Source organism: Gracilinanus agilis, chromosome 3, assembly GCF_016433145.1.
Source record: "Gracilinanus agilis isolate LMUSP501 chromosome 3, AgileGrace, whole genome shotgun sequence".
Taxonomy (NCBI): domain Eukaryota; kingdom Metazoa; phylum Chordata; class Mammalia; order Didelphimorphia; family Didelphidae; genus Gracilinanus; species Gracilinanus agilis.
In genome coordinates, this window is record NC_058132.1 from 203,174,065 (window position 1) to 203,190,962 (window position 16,898).

The 16,898-nt window shown below is 37.5% G+C and overlaps 1 protein-coding gene across 1 annotated transcript in view; it reads left to right on the forward strand.

The window, feature by feature from the left end:
* Positions 1–16,898, forward strand: part of UBE4A (ubiquitination factor E4A) — a 45,033-nt gene that overhangs the window by 16,576 nt on the left and 11,559 nt on the right. Inside the window, exons 6-12 of the mRNA XM_044669605.1 lie at positions 1,277–1,436; positions 7,573–7,775; positions 7,998–8,189; positions 8,949–9,282; positions 11,027–11,153; positions 14,824–15,128; positions 16,731–16,863. Of these exons, the coding sequence (XP_044525540.1) occupies positions 1,277–1,436; positions 7,573–7,775; positions 7,998–8,189; positions 8,949–9,282; positions 11,027–11,153; positions 14,824–15,128; positions 16,731–16,863 (1,454 nt within the window). The remainder of the gene's footprint in view (positions 1–1,276; positions 1,437–7,572; positions 7,776–7,997; positions 8,190–8,948; positions 9,283–11,026; positions 11,154–14,823; positions 15,129–16,730; positions 16,864–16,898) is intronic.

Consider the following 16,898-nt stretch of genomic DNA (forward strand, 5'->3'; position numbering starts at 1 on the left):
ATGTCCTTCAATTGGGGAATGGCTGAACAAACTGTGGTATATGCGGGTGATGGAATACTATTGTGCTAAAAGGAATAATAAACTGGAGGAGTTCCAGGCAAACTGGAGAGACCTCCGGGAACAGATGCAGAGTGAAAGGAGCAGAGCCAGAACATTGTACACAGAGACTGATATACTATGGTAAAATTGAATGTAATGGACCTCTGTACCAGCAGCAATACAATGACCCAGGACAATTCAGAGGGATTTATGGTAAAGATGCTACCCACATTCAGGAAGGACTGCAGGAGAGGAAACATATAAGAAAAACAACTGCTTGAATGCATGGGTCGGGGTGGACATGATTGAGGGTGTGGACTTGAAACTACCACACCAATGCAACTACCAACAATTTGGAAATTGGTCTTGATCAAGGACACATGACAAAACTAGTGGAAATGTGCATCGGCCATGGGTGGGGGGAGTGCGGGGGGCAAAGGGGAAAGTAGGAGCATGAATCATGTAACCATGTCAAAAATGAATATTAATAAATGTTTAAAAAATACCATCAATATTTCTCCATTGCTTAAGGGATAAAGTTTGTATCTTTGGCCTAGAATTTAAGATTCTTAGAAATCTAGCACCAAAAGCCTTTCTCTCCCATTATTCCCCCCACTTTTTTTTTTTAATCCTTACCTTCTCTTTTCCAATTGATGCTAAGTATCAGTTCCAAGGCAAAAGAATGGCAAGGGATAGGCAATTGGGTTTAAGTAACTTGCCTCGGGTCACACAGCTAGAAGTGACCAAGGCAAGATTTGAACACAAGAACTCCTGACTCTATCCACTAAGCCAACCTAGCTATCCCCCTTTACTCCCTTTTTAGAATTACTTAAGTAACCTTCCAACGAACTTGACTGTTAAGTGTTGTGTGAACAAAGTGTAGGGTTTTCTGCTTCTACCCCATTCTCACTTTTTCGTCCACTTAAAATTCCCCTCTCACTGCCAGATTCACTTGTCCAATTCCTTCCTGTTCTATGAGGCCTTATGTAAATGCCATTTCCTTCACAAATCCTTTCCTAATCTTCCTGCTCTGAACTCCCAAGCTACTTTGTACTTCTTAATGCACTTTCAAAGTTTACTTACAGCTTTTTTTTTAATGTTTTGCTCTTCTATAATATCTAAGCTTCACAAAGACTGTAACTGTTTCTTATTTTCTTTTTTCCCGTTGATTGACTGCATACAAATTCATTCTAGGTCAAGATGTCTCAGTCTCTTTTCTCTCTTTCTTTCCCTTCAGATTACCAAAGTACCAGAAAACTTGCTGCCCTTTGCTGTGAGATGTAGGAACCTAACTGTGTCTAATACCCGAACTGTCCTCCTCACCCCAGAAATTTATGTTGGCCAGAATGTCTATGATCAGCTGGTAGACCTGATGTTGGAAGCAATTCGAGGGGCCCGTAAGTACAGAAGTGAGATCTATAAACCTGAACCTTTGAAGACCTAGTCACTTCATAACCTAATTGTCATATTTGGCTCTGATCAAAATGATTCCAAAATTTAAAAGAATGATAAATTGTCTGCTTCCCACAGAAGCACCTGGACATATATTCATTTACCCTGTAGCTGCTATCAATTGATAATCTAAATCAATCAGATTGACTTATTCTTTCACACCTAAATGAGGCAGCCACACTGATTGGGAAGGAAAAAGAAAGAAAGAAAAAGAAAAAGTGAATGGGACTTTTTAGGGAAGTAAGGCTTGGGTAGAATATCAAAATTGGAGAGGGGGCAGAAATTGACCATGGGAAACATTAAAGCCTTGGATCTTAGGGGAACAGCAAGCTAAATAGTCAGGTAGCCCTGGCACAATGATGTTTTTAAGAAAGAAAAAAAAAGAAGTGAAATAAGAAACCAAGTCTTTGAGTTTAAATACTCCTTATATGCCTATTATGCCTGGTATTTCAATTGATAATTTACATTTATAGAGTGCTTTAAGAATTACAGGTTTTTTTCAACTCCATGAGATAAGTAGTACAAGAATTATCCTACTTTTACAGATAATAAATTCATAGATTTAGAGGTGAAATGGACTCGACCATCTCGTTAAACCCTGTCATTTTAACGATGAGGAAACTGAGGTATAGAGAAGTTAAATGACTTACCCAGGGTCACAAAAGTATCATCAGAGATGGGCTTTGAATCTAGGTCCGCTCATACCAGAGCTAGTTTATGCCATATCATGCTGCCTCAAAAATCAAAGGCTGGTGCATGTCATTTATAAGGAAGCAGGATTTTGGATCACTCTGAGGAAGAACTTTCTAACAATTAGAGTAGTCCCAATCAATCAGTTGTATTAAGTGCCTACTATTTGCCAAGCACTGCTAGAATCTGGGCATATAAATATAAAGACTGAAACAATCCTTACTTGTAAAACACTCATGTTCTAGTGGTGAAAACAATATGTACAGAATAAATATAAAGAGAATCAATACAAAATATTAAATACAAGGGAGTTTGGGAAGGAAGGCATGACTTCAGTAGTTGATATGGGGAATCAAGAAAGACTTAATTTAGAAGGTGGCCCCCTCCAATGCATCTTTTTTTTAGGGTCACACAGCTATAAGTGTCTAAGGCCAGATGTAAACCCAGGACCTCACATCTTTAGGCCTGGCTCTCTATCTTCTGAGCCACCTAGCTGCCCCTTGAAACACATCATAAAGTTCTATTTACTTCTTTAACTTCTTTCTTGTTTATTTTTTGGTTGGATGCATATGTGTTTAATCTTGATATTGTTTCATTGTCTATGATGCCTTTTATCATGATGTAATTTCCTTCCTTATCTCTTTTGATTAGATCAGTTTTTACTTTTGCTTTGTCTGAAATCATGATTGCTTTCTCCGATTTTTTTACATTAGCTGAGGAATAGTAAATTCTATTCTAACCTCTTACTTTTACTCTGTATTTGTCTCCTCATTTTAAATGTGTTCTTGTAGACAGAATATTGTGGGGTTCTGATTTTTAATCTCCTGTGCTATCCTTTTCCATTTTATGGGTGAGTTCATCCCACTCACATTCATAGTTATGATTACTAATTGTATGTTTCCCTCCATCTTATTTTGCCCTGTTTATTCTTTTAGCCTTTCACAAGTGTTCACAAGTGTTTTGTTTTCAATAGTCACACATACCAATTCATCCCCTTTTTGTTCACCTCTCTACCCTCCTACATCCCTATAGGGCAAGGTCGGTTTCTAGAGCTGACCAAGTGTGGGTATTATTCCCACTTTGAGTTAGTTCTGATGAGAGTAAAGTTCAGTCATAACTATCCCTCCATCTTCTCCTCCACGGTATTTGCCACTTATGTGCTTCTTAATGAGGGGTAATTTATGGCCTTCTATCTCTCCTTTTCTCTTCTCCCCAGGTGTTCCTCTTTCCCATCGCTTTTTCTTAATTTCAGCCCATCTTATTTAGCTTCCTTCCTTCTTTATATGTATACTCCTTTTCATTGCTGTAATTTTGATGAACTTCTTAAGGATCTTAGGACCTTTAAGTATCTTGCATAGATATCTAATTTCTATTATTACCTTCTCAGGAATGAGTATACCTTTATCAAAAACCCTCAAGTTTTCATTTTACCTTTTTATGCTGCTCTTGAGTGTCAGATTTGCTCATCAGATTTTTTGTTTCGGCTCTTGTCTTTTTGGTCAGGAAAAGTCTGAAATTCTTCTATTTCACTAAACATCAATTTTTCCCCCTTGCTAGGTATCTAATTCTAGGTCCTTTGCCTTTCAGAATATCATAATCCATGCCTTCTGGTGCTTTAATGTAGAAGCTGCTAGGACCTATATAATCTTGCCCTGGCTCCTTGATATTTGAATTGTTTCCTTTTGGCAACTTTTAGTGCTTTTTCCTTGGCCAGGGAGTTCTAGAATTTGGCTATCCTGGGGTATTTTATTTTGGGGGTCTCATTTAGGAGATGATTGGTAAATCGATTTTCTCTCTCTATTTTTTCTTCTTGTTCAAGGATATCAGGGCAGATTTCCCTGATGATTTCTTGTATGTAATATGGTATCCAGGCTCTTTTTTTGGTAATGGCTTTCAGGTATTTTGATGATTTTTAGAGTATCTCTTCTGAATCTGTTTTCCAGATTAATTGTTTTCCCAATGAAGTAGTTTAGATTCTTTTTTTTTTTTTTACTATTTTGATTTTGTTTTACTTTTTCCTAATGTCTTATGGTTATATTAACTTTTATTTGTCCAATTCTAATTTTTAGGAAGTTATTTTCTTCCTTGAGTTTTTGTTTCCTTTTCCATTTGGCTAATCCTGCTTTTTAAAGAGTTGTTTTCTTCAGTGTTGGTTTTTTTTGTTTGTTTGTTTTTTAAATTCCATCCATTTCCATTTGGTCCCTTCTATTCCTTAGAGAGGTATTTGTTTTAAGGTATTTTTGTGCTTCAATTTCCTTTTGGCTTATTCTAGTCGTTTGTTTGTTTGTTTTTAATTTAAATGTATTTATTTGTTAAATTAAAATACCTAGTTATTCCTTTCCCTCACCCCACTAAAGAAAGCATCATTTGACAAAAAGATATGTGCACATATAAAACCATATCTTACTTATTTCTCTTTTTTAGTTCTTTCTCTGGAGGTGGACATACATTAGTCATTCTTCAAACAATATTTCTATTGCTGTGTATAGTGTTCTCTTGGTTCCACTCATTTCACTCATCATGACTTTATATAGGTCTTTCCATGTTTTTAAACAATTAAACTGTTTTGTTATTTCTTCTGTTCAGTAGTGTTTCATCACAGTCACATGCCACATTTTGTTTAGCCATTCCCCAATTGATATCCCTTCAATATTCAGTTCTTTGCCACCACAAAGATCTGCTATAAATATTTTAGAACAAATAGGTTCTCTTCTTTTTTCCCATATCACCTTAGGAAATAGGTATACACAGTTTTATAACTCTGGGCATAATTCTAAATTGTTCTACAAAATGGTTGGATTAGTTCATGATTTTACCAATAGTATATTAGTGTCCCTGTTTTTCCACATCTCCAACATTTGTCATTTTACCTTTTAATCATTTTATCCAATCTGAAAGGTGTGAGATGATATCTCAGAGTTGTTTTGATTTGCATTTCTCTAATCAATAATGATCTAAGATAATTTTTATATAGTTTTATATGTAGCTTTGATTTTCTTCATCCAAAAACTCTGTTCATATCTTTTGACTATTTATCAATTAAGGAATAGCTCATAGTCTTATATAAAATTTTTTTAAACCTTTACCTTCCATCTTAGAATCAGGATTCCAAGGCAGAAGAGCAGTGAGGGGTAGGCAATGGGGGGGTTAAAGTGACTTACCCAAGGTCACACAGCTAGGAAGTGTCTCTGGCTAGATTTTAAACCCATCTCTGGGCTGACTCATAACCCACTGAGCCTCCTAACTGCTCCCCCACCCCCACTCTAGTTTTGAGAGAGTGGATTTCTTCAGTGAATTTTTTCCCCCAGCTGTTAAATTTTTCTGTCAGTTCTCTTATTATTTGGTTTTTAAACTTATTTTCAAGTTCTTCCTAGGATTCTTTTGAGGCCTTGGATTCTTTCACACTTTCTTTTCAGGCTTCACATGTTTCCTTTTTGTCGTGGTTGTCTTCTTCTGAATTCATATTTTGGTCTTCCCTATCACTAAAATAACTTTCTAAGGTCAGGTTTTTTGTGGGGGGTTTTTTGGGTCTTTTGCTTATTTTTCTCATTGTTTCCCCCCCATTACCTTATCTATCTGTTGAGGTTCTTTTTTGTTCCTGGGGTAGTGGGGTACACCACCCCAAGCTTGCAGAGTATTCTTCTCTGGTACTTGGGGTAGGACTGACTACCCTTGTTCCTTAAGCACAGTGTGTCTATCAAGGACTTGGCCCTGCTGACTTGCTTTAAGGAGTTTTATAGCTGTTTTGTCCAGCTATATTTAGTACTCCATGCTACCAGTTCCCCTATTGTTTTGTGAGCTGGTCTGATTCCCACTCTGCTGATTCCTAGCCCCTGCCAGCTGGCCTGTGCTGAGCAGGTTCCTTGCTTTGGGCTCTGGCTGCCATGTGAGGGAGTAGGTTACTTCACTGTAGTTCCAGTTCCCCCTCTCTGCTCCTTTGTAGCTTCAGGGCTCCAAAGCCACATGAGAATCGGTAGGTTTCCTTCCTTCTTTACCTGTGTAGAATAGTTCCAGCTAGGCTCTTTCTTGTTCTACAGCTCTGTTGCCTCTGGCAGAGTTGTGGAATGCTCCAAGATCTGCTGATTTTTGACGATTCTGTGCTCCCTGGGCTGCTCTGTCCTATTACCTCAATGAAATGTATTCCTCCGGCTTTCTTTTGTTTTGAAGCGATTTCTTTTCTTTTTCTTTTGGCATGTGTGGAGGGATCTGGGGATTGGAGTGTCCTTTACCCTGCCACCTTAGTTCCCTGAAATGCATATTAAAGGAAAAGGGGGTCTAATGAAGAGTAAGGAGGAAGGACAGGTGATATAAAGGCGCAGAGCCTGGAGATGGAGTGCTATATGTGAGGAACAAAGGGAAGCCTGGTTTGACTGTATCATTGAGTGAATGATGGAGAGCATATCCAGTGAGGCTGAACAAAGAAGTCAGGATCAGCTCAGTAGCTGTTTCTGTTTTATCCTAGAGGCAGTAGGAAACCATTGGAATTCACTGAGTAGAGGAGTTACATGGTCAGCATAGAGGATGGACTGGAGTGAGGAGAGACTTGCAGCAGGGAAGCTGATTAGGAAGCTGTTAAAATAATCTATTTAAGATTTGATGATAGCCTGAACTATTTGTTTAGGTGGTAGTTATGTGAGTGTAAAGAAATGTAGAAATGGTCCAATCTGACAGCTGGATGTAGGTAGAGTAAAGGAGAGTGGAGAGTTGAAATAATGCCAAGGTTATAAAGCAAGAAGAGAATGGTAACTTTGTCAGAAATAGGGAAATTTGGAAGAGTTTTCGTGGGGAAGAGAATGAGTTCAGTTTTGGATATGTTGAGTTTGAGATGCCTCTATGACAAAGTCCAGTATGAAGTGTACCCTAGGCAGTTGGGAATGCAGAATTAATGCTTAAGTGTGAGAGGGGCTAGATATACAAATTTGTGAGTCATCCTCATAGAGAGGATGATTAAATTCATGAGAATGCCCTGCTTTATTAGGAAGACTTGTAAGAGATGGCATTTGAAACCATGTCCTTTGACAAGCAAACTCTGGATTTTCCTACTTTGCTATGCTGCTTTCTTACCAGGTAAGCTGTATTCCTGGCCCTTGGCACAGTGCTTTGCATTCAATAAGCACTTAATTAATGTGTTTTCATTGATGTCTACACAATTTGTTCACAATCACATATGAGTAAACATCTGAAACAGGATTCATTTCTTGATCTCCTAATTGCAAATCCAAAAGTCTTTCCATTACATCATGCTGCTTTTCTATCAAAGGAAGTTTTATTCTATAGAGGAATGCTAGAGAATAAGTATGAATATGAAAAAGGGTAAAGTACCAGATTTATATAGCCACCTTCAGTTTCTCTGGCCCATTTTCTTTTCCTATTTTCTTGTTCCATTATTAGATTTTGAAGATGTAACTGAGTTCCTTGAAGAGGTCATTCAAGCCCTGACAATGGATCAGGAAGTTCGGACATTTCAAGAAGTCATGGTTCCAGTATTTGACATTTTGTTGAGCAGAATAAAAGACTTAGATCTCTGTCAAATCTTGCTATACACATATCTAGATATGCTCCTCTATTTCACAAGGCAGAAGGATATTGCAAAAGTAAGTCCACAAATTTGAGAAGGTCCTACTGGAGCTTTTTGTGCTAAAGATCCAATATTCTCCTAACCGTGGATGATTTTCAGATGACTTACCTCATGAAGGCAAAAAAAGCATGAATTGGTTTCCTTATCCTCCTATTCCTTAGATTCTTTGCTCTTGACACAATGATCCAATTATTCCTATTCAGGCAGATCATAAGAGCTCTTTTCTACTTTCCTACAGGTTTTTGTAGAGTACATTCAGCCTAAGGACCCCAGCAATGGACAGATGTACCAGAAGACCTTACTAGGAGTAATTCTGAGTATCTCCTGCTTATTAAAGACTCCAGGGGTAGTGGAGAATCATGGCTACTTCTTGAATCCATCCCGGTCCAGTCCTCAAGAGATCAAAGTGCAGGAGGCCAACATCCATCAGGTGGAACTTCTCACTTGGATACCAGGCCCCAAGCCTTAAGGAAAACAAAGGGTCTTCTGAAAATAGTTGTAAATAAGGTGGTCTGAGCTCCTTTTAAGGGAGCAAATAATTTTCATTGATCATTATAGAAGTAGTTGGTGTTCCATAGTAACTACTGAAAGAAATAGCTCCTGTTGAAATGCCGGGAAAGCAGAAATAAAACTGGGGATGGAGTTGAGAATAGGCAGTGCATATCTCCATCCTTTGCTGCTATACTATCTTCTTTGATTTCTTCCCAAGTCCTCTGTCCTTCATTAAGTGAAGGCCCTAAAATCTCTCAGCTGAATATCACAAGCTAAGCCAAACATTTGCTTTAACCTCACATATACACTTTCACTCTCTCACTCTCTCTCTCTCCCTCTCTCTTCCTCTTCTCCCTCTCTCCCTCTCCCTTCCTCCTTCTCGCTCCCTCCCTCCCTCCCTCTCCTCAGATGAATTCACTTTCTCAGAATTCATTTTAGTTAGGCACCTAGAAATCTGATATAGTAGGTAGGGGAACCATCCAATTAACATGACTTTCTCCAAGGCAATAAAGTCTTCTGTATCCAGCACCTTATCAAGAAAACTATTATCAAGGGCCCAAAAAAGTTCCCAAAAAAAATCCGAATTGGAGATAAGGAGAAGATTAGCATGTTGTTAGAAATGAATTAACATAGTGTTTGGCTTTAAATGTTAGGAACGTAAAACTGGACTTTTTTGGTGTTGTTTTGTTTTTAATAGTTCATGGCTCAATTCCACGAGAAGATTTACCAGATGCTGAAGAACTTGCTCCAGCTCTCTCCAGACACCAAGCATTGGATCTTGTCCTGGATTGGAAACTGCCTATATGCCAATACAGGCCGTACCAAGATCTGGGCCAATCAGATGCCAGAAATCTTCTTCCAGATGTATGCTTCAGATGCCTTCTTCCTGAATCTGGGTGCTGCCCTCCTGAAGCTGTGCCAGCCTTTTTGCAAACCTAAATCCCCTAGGCTGCTAACCTTTAACCCTACCTACTGTGCCCTCAAAGAGCTGAATGATGAAGAGAGAAGGATAAAGAATGTGCATATGCAAGGTAAAACAGAAGATGTATCATCAAATCTATGTTGTATATGTGTTGACCAAAGAAGTTTCTTCTTATAATTTTACCTCTCTATCTTCTTTTAATTTTTCTTTCTTTTTCTCTTTTTTTCCTCTAAAAACCCTTCTCTCATAGAATAGTTTACCTGTCAGATCTGTGGAGAAGGGAAGAATTTATGACCAAACAAGAAATAGAGAACATCATAAGAAGTAAAATGAATAATTTTGACTATATTATGTTAAAAAAGGTTTTTGTACAAACAAAACCAATGTAACCAAGAGTAGAAGGGAAATGACAAACTGGCAGAAAATTTTATAACAAATTTCTCTGATAAAGGTTTTATTTCTCAAATATATAGAGAACTAAGTCAAATTTATAAGAATATAAATCATTCTCAAATGACAAATGGTCAAATATGAATAAGCAGTTGATGAAGCAGATGAATAAGATGAAGAAATCAAAGCTATCAATAATCATATAAAATGTTCCAAGTCCCTCTTGATTAGAAAAATGCAAATTAAAACAACTTAGGTACCACCTCACACCTATCAGATTGGCTAATATGACAGTAAAGAAAAGTGATAAATATTGGGGGGATGTGGCAAAATTGGGACACTAATGAATTGTTTGTTGGTGGGGTTATGAACTGATCCAACCATTCTGGAGGGTAATTTGGAACTATGCCCAAAAAGCTATAAAACAATGCATACCCTTTGATCCAGTAATACTAAGTCTGTATCCCAAAAAGATCAGAAAAAAGTGGAAAGGGTATACTGGTTCAAAAATATTTATAGCAGCTCTTTTTGTGGTGGCAAAGAATTGGAAATTGAAGGGATATCAATCAGTTGGGGAATGTCTGAACAAATTGTGGTACATGGTGGTAATGGGATATTATTGTGCTTCAAGAAATGATGAACAGGATGACTTCGTAAAGAGCTGTTAAGACCTATGTGAACTGATGCAGAGTGAGATAAGTAGAACCAGAAACATATTGTACATAAAAACAGCAAGCAATATTGTGGAATGATGTACTATGATAGACTTAGCTGCTCTCAGCAACACAATGATCTAAGGGACTTATGACAAATAATGCTATCCATCGTTTCACTTTAGTTTATTTGGGGTTTTTTGGGGGGGTTGATTATTCTCTTATAAAAAATGATCAATATGGAAATATGTTTTGCATGACAATACATGTATAGCCCAGATCATATTGCTTGCCAGCTCTGGGAGGGGCGAGGGAAGAAGGGAGACAATTTGGATCATATAACTTTGAAAAACTTTTGTGGAAATTTGTTATTACATGTAATTGGTAAAATAAAATATCTTTTCTTTTTGTAAACCCTTACCTTTTATCTTGGAATCAATACTGTATATTAGATCTAAGGCAGAAGAGTAGTAAGAGCTAGGTAATGAGGGTGAAGTGATTTGCTCAGAGTCACACAGCTAGGAAGTATCTGAAGCCAGATTTGAACCCAGGACCTCCCATCTCTAGGCCTGACTCTCAATCCACTGAGCCACCTAGCTGCTCCTCCCATCCCTTTCCAGTCTCTTTCTAAAGGAAAAGAGATGAGGCAGAGAGGAGAGAGGTAAGAAAGGTAACCAGAGAAGTGAATGAATGACTTTACTATGTCGGGTAATTTTCAACTGGACTCTCAATTCTATCATGAGTACTTTTTTTCTGGAATTAGCAGTCAAGGACAGGGTTACTCTGTGCTAATTTTTTTTTTTTTTTAAGGTTTAGAGAAAGAGACCTGTTTAATCCCTAAAGAGAATGATCAGGAGATACAGTTTGCCCAAAACTACAACCTGGTGACAGAGAACCTGGTCCTGACACAGTACACCTTACATGTGGGGTTTCACAGGTTTGTAACTCTGCTATTGTATAATATAATTATCTTCTATAACCAAGATTGTCCTAGATCAGTGATGGGCAAAGTATGGCCCTCGGGCCAGATATGGCCCCCTGAAATGCTCTATCTGGCAGTGGGACATTATTCCTAATCTGAAGAATACAGTGAGTAGGATACAATACAATGAAACTTCAAAAGAGTTGCCTTAGAAACAGACTAACATATGAGCATTTCCTTTCCTTTGGCCCCCTCTTGAAAAAGTTTGCCCATCACTGACCTAGGTGAATCTCAGAAGGAAAGTCTTATTCAGGACTTAAAATTTATAATAGTTTCTAAGAGAAAAAAATAGAATTTAATGTATTTGTTCTGTACTTGAGAGAACCTTTAAAAATTGTATACCAATCTCAATCTATGAAGTCTTCACTAGCACTTTGTGGGTAATGGATCAACAATTTTAAGTTTTTCTCTTACTTCTTTTCACTACACTCATTCTGGGAAGAAAATTATAATAATCAAATATTTATTAAACGTTCACTATGTTCCAGATACTGTTCATTTGGGAATATATTTGGGAATACTTTGGGAATGTTCTCAAGGAGCTTACTATATTCCATCAGAGACAACACATGGATATAAGTATATGCAGAATAAATATATGTGGAACAAATGCAAAATAAATGGCATAGCTATGGATCTTCCTGAATTCAAATCCAGCCTTAAACACTTACTAGCTGTGTGACCCTGGGCAAGCCACCTAACTTCTATTTACCTCAATTTCCTCAAGTGTAAAATGAGGATAATAATAGCACCTACTTTGCAGGGTGTTTTTTGGTGATGATCAAATGAAATAATATTTGAAAAAAGTGCTTAGCACTGTGCCTGGCACATAATAAGCCCTAAAGAAATACTTATTCCCTTCTCTTTCTCCTTCCTTCACTAGTAGTTGGGGAATCAGGAAAGGCTTCATGAATAAGGTAATCTTTGAGCTGAGTCTTAAAGGAAGCATAGGATTCTATGAGTCAGAGGTAAGAAGGCAATAGTTTATTTTAGGCATAGAAGATGGCCAATCCAGAAACATAGAAAACAGAGATGGAGTGCCATGCCTGAAGAACAGAGAGAAGGCCAATTTGGCTGGGTCAGAGTTTAGGAAAGGAGAACAGTATACAATGAGACTGGTAAGGAAGGCTGGGGCCAGGTTGTGAGGGGCTTTAAAGGTCAAACAATGAAGTTTCTAATTTATTCTACAAGTAATAGGGAGACCATGATACCCCGGTTTGAGAGTGACATGGTCCTGCTTTCACTTAAGGAAAATCATTTTGGCAATTCTATGGAGCTGGGTTGGGGTAGAAAGAGAAAAGAGGCGGGGAAGCTGATCAGGAAGTGGTACATTAGCCTTAAGTAGGAATGGTGAGGGCTCAAGCTAAAGTAGTGATTATTTGGAGTGTTGAGAAGGGAACAGATGTAAAAGTTGTAAAAGCAAAGCAAGGTCTGTCTGGCAACTGATTGGATATGTGGAGTGAGGGAGATGAAGGAGATTGAGGAGTGGAGGATGATGTTGACATTCCTAATGTAGGAGGAAATAAGGGAATCAATTTAAAAGATGGGTTTTGATAGGGGGAGATAGGGAATGAGTTATATTGTACTTAGTGAATTTGAGGTGCCTATGGATATCAAGTTTGAAATTTCTGATAGATAATTGGTACTGTGTGTACCATTCTGCTCTTGAGACATTGATAGTCTAGTTTATAGTGCAAAGGACCAGGACATTGCAGAGAGGTAGGAGTAGGAAAAAGATAAACAATATATATCGTGAAATATCCAGCTATAAAAAGGATCCCCAAAAACCTTTACATTAAACATTAGGAGCTTTTTAGAATATGAATTTTGGTGACAAGAAGGTTAGGGTTCCAAAAGCTTAAGAGTGGCTAAAATGTCTCATTCTGGCCTACTGATCAGTATTTTGTAGGATAATTTTTTCTGATTGGACTGTTCTGTAAGGGTGAAAACATCCAACACAATTAGTGGAATGTAAAGGAAGTTAGATATAACAACTTTAAGTAATTAGAGAGAATCTTACACTAGGGCTTTTCAAAATCCAGCAAAGATTTCTGAGAAAAATTTTAAATAAAATTCTGCCTATATGCCAAAAGCACTTTGAAACCTAGAATCTACCTACAGTGTCATGTAGAATAACATTTATTAGAGATTTTCTTTCTCTACCAGTGGCCTCTGTAATCAGACTACAGATGAAAATTCAGGGTGTGGTGTCCCCCAATCTCCTGGGGTTCAAAAGCAAGAATGAGTTTCATTTACTCTTCAAATAACATCTAAAGAATAATGACCATTATCTACAGAGCATAATGATCAGTTAGGCATTGGTGAGAATTTTGGCTTCTTCACAAAGAAAACTGACACTTCTTAATACTGATTTGTAAGACTTTCTCTCATTTGAAAAGTACTTAGATAATAGCCTATTTAGAATAACCTAGTTATAATTTGAAAAATATAGAACTGGGAGCTACTTTATGGCTTATCCCTTTTTTGGCTGCTGGATCTTAAGAGATCATTATTAATTTCTTCCACCAGTTGAGTTTTTTTAGCTTAAAAAATAAACCAGGTATCTGGTGTTAAGAAATCATGACTATTGCCTCCTATTGTACAAGGCTATGTGGAATTTATTAAGCACCTGCTATGTGCTAGGCACTATGATAAATGCTTTACAAATATCATCTTAACTTACAACAACCCTGTGAGGTAGATATTATTATTCCCATTTTACAGTTGAGGCAAACAAAGGTTAAGTGATTTACTCAGTCACACTGCTAGTAACTGTCTGAGGCTGGATTTGAACTCATTTCTTTCAGACTCCAGGCCACCCCAATATCCACTGCACCACACTATCTGTAAACAGTTCAACAAAACCAGCCCAGCATATCAACGGAGCCTGACAATATATGTTCAGTGTTCCATTCCTACCTGTAGTATTCCATCTCTGTAAAGAAAGGTGGGAGGTACATTTTCTCTCACCTTTTTGGAACTTAGCATAATCTTTATAAAGTGAGTTTTTTTGTTTCCATTTAGAGTTATTTTATATGTGTGTATGATATATATGCATTGTTTTCCTAATCTGCTTACTTCATTTTGCATCAGTTCATGTTTTCTTATGCTTCTTTGCAGTCATACTCATTATTAACAACATAATCTATTACATTCCATCTACCTGGATTCATGTAGCCATCACCCACTAAATGAATATCTACTTTGTTCCTATTTTTTTTACTACTATAAAATATGCTACAATTTTAGTGGCCATGGGACTGTTCTTCATTTAACTTCTTTGAAATAAATTCCTAGCAATGGGGTCTTTGGGTCAAAAGATATCTCTGTTTTAGATACTTTTTAACACAGAATACTAGATCACTTTACGGAATGGTTGGACCATTTCATTGTTTTCTAAGATAAGAAACTAGTGGGTTGTGCTCTACAGGCTACGTGACTAAAAAGTTCCTCAAGTAAATTCAGCAGATATTTTTAAGCATATGCTATGTGTGGGGATGACCTTGGGTTTTCTCCCTTTCAAGAATATGAATATTGCAGTTAAATCAGGACTCTCCTAATTGGTTCCAATTGGCTTCCATTGTGCCTCCATTTAGATTTATTTTGTCTGGTCTCCCTTGGGCAGGTTACACGATCAGATGGTAAAAATCAACCAGAGCTTGCACCGGCTGCAGGTCGCCTGGCGTGAAGCTCAACAAAGCGCCAGCCCTACTGCAGACAGTCTCCGAGAGCAGTTTGAGCGCCTGATGACCATCTATCTGTCCACCAAGACTGCCATGACTGAGCCACAGATGCTGCAAAACTGTCTCAATTTGCAGGTGTCCATGGCTGTTCTTCTTGTTCAGCTAGCCATTGGCAACCAAGGCACAGAGCCAGCAGAGCTGACCTTCCCTTTGCCAGATCAGTATAGCTCTTTGGCTTATGTGCCAGGTGAGTTGATTCTTCTTGGGAGCTTCCTGTTTACAACTGACTGACTCTGAACTGAGTCATTCCAGAAGCTTAAGCTTCAGATTTAACTCCCTCAGGGTTATTTTCAGTCCTTTTCAGAGAACAACCTTTTAATGTTGTGTATGTTGTCTAGCAGTAAAAATGTTGAAGGAACCCACTGGTATGCAAGTCAGAAAATTAGTCTTCTAAGGATTAATAAAATTTCCAGAGCAATCAGTTTTATTTAGATGCCATTATTCTTCTATAAGTTTCTACCTATATAAGGATTTCCTCAATGAATATAGTTTTTATATTACTGACTATACATAGGATGAGAATTTCAGCATAGAATCAATGATACTTTTTTTGATGTGAAGTCTTTTGGCCAGATTTTAACTTTTATTATCTATAGTCTGGTCTTCCCCAGAAATAGAATATTCTTTTTTTCTTTTTTCTTTTCAAATCCTTACCTTCTGTCTTAGATTCAATACTAAGGATTGCTTCTTGGACAGAAGAATGGTAGGCAGTTGGGCTTAAGTGACTTGCCTAGGGTCACACAGATAGGAAGTGTCTGAGGCCAGATTTGAATCCAGAACATCCCATCTCCAGACCTGGCTGTCTATCACTGAACTACCTAGCTTCCCCTATAATATTCTTTATTCATTTATTCAATAATTCATTGTCAACTTCACTAATCAATTAAGTGCCTACCTTGTGAAATGTCCCACATTGGGTGCTGGAAGAAATACAAAAATAAGGTAGTTCCTCCCCTTAAGGAATTACTATACAGTAGTTATGACCAAATAAGTATGTAATACAAATTAGAATGTACATGTGTAATAAAAGCATAAAGTCCTATAAAGGCAGATGAGAAAGAGATCACTTATCTTTTAGGGATCAGGGAAGTCTTCATAGAAGGGGTGCTATTTATTCTGGGCCTTAAAGAATGGTTAAGATGTTAATAGGCAGAGAAAACAGGAAAAGAAATTCCATCTACAGGGGAAGGCATGAGCAAAAGTGGGAAAGTTCAAGTCTTTGAGAAGACTGTCATTAAGGGGATGGCTATTAATCCAGTTTGGATAAAGCAAAAAGTATATGGAGAAGAAGAGTATGAGATGTCTAAAAAGTTAACAGCTACACCCAGAAATGTGGCATAGGAGGAGGGTATGGTTGTATTTAAGAGGGTGAATGATAAGGAATGTCATCAGCAATCAGGATATAGGGTTTTTATCCAGCTAATTGTTTAATTATCCATATTAGAAACTTTTCAAACATTCATAAATAGCAGTTAGCCTTGGAGCCAAAAAGGAAACACTAGCATAATATATCACTTTGCTAATCTCCATAATCATTGATATGATGTGTTCAGAACCCTATACCATTACTTCTCAACTTAGTAAAAATAGAGTTTCTCATTTGGCCCTGTACCTTGACTAGAATTGACCACTTTTCCAATAAGCTTACATGAATCAAATGAAAGTCTCCAAGTTCTACCACAAACGTAAGGTAACTGAGAATTTAAATGTTGCTAAGTAGGAAAGGATCAAATACACTGCCCAAGTTCCTAACCCATCAAGAAAGACTAGTGAACATTTCCATTTACAGAATTTTTTGCGGATAACCTGGGAGATTTTCTTATTTTCTTACGGCGCTTTGCTGATGACATCCTGGAGACATCAGCTGATTCTCTGGAGCAAGTTCTTCATTTTGTCACCATTTTCACTGGGAGTGTAGAGAGGTAATGTGCCAACAACTTGAATTCTGTCACTATAT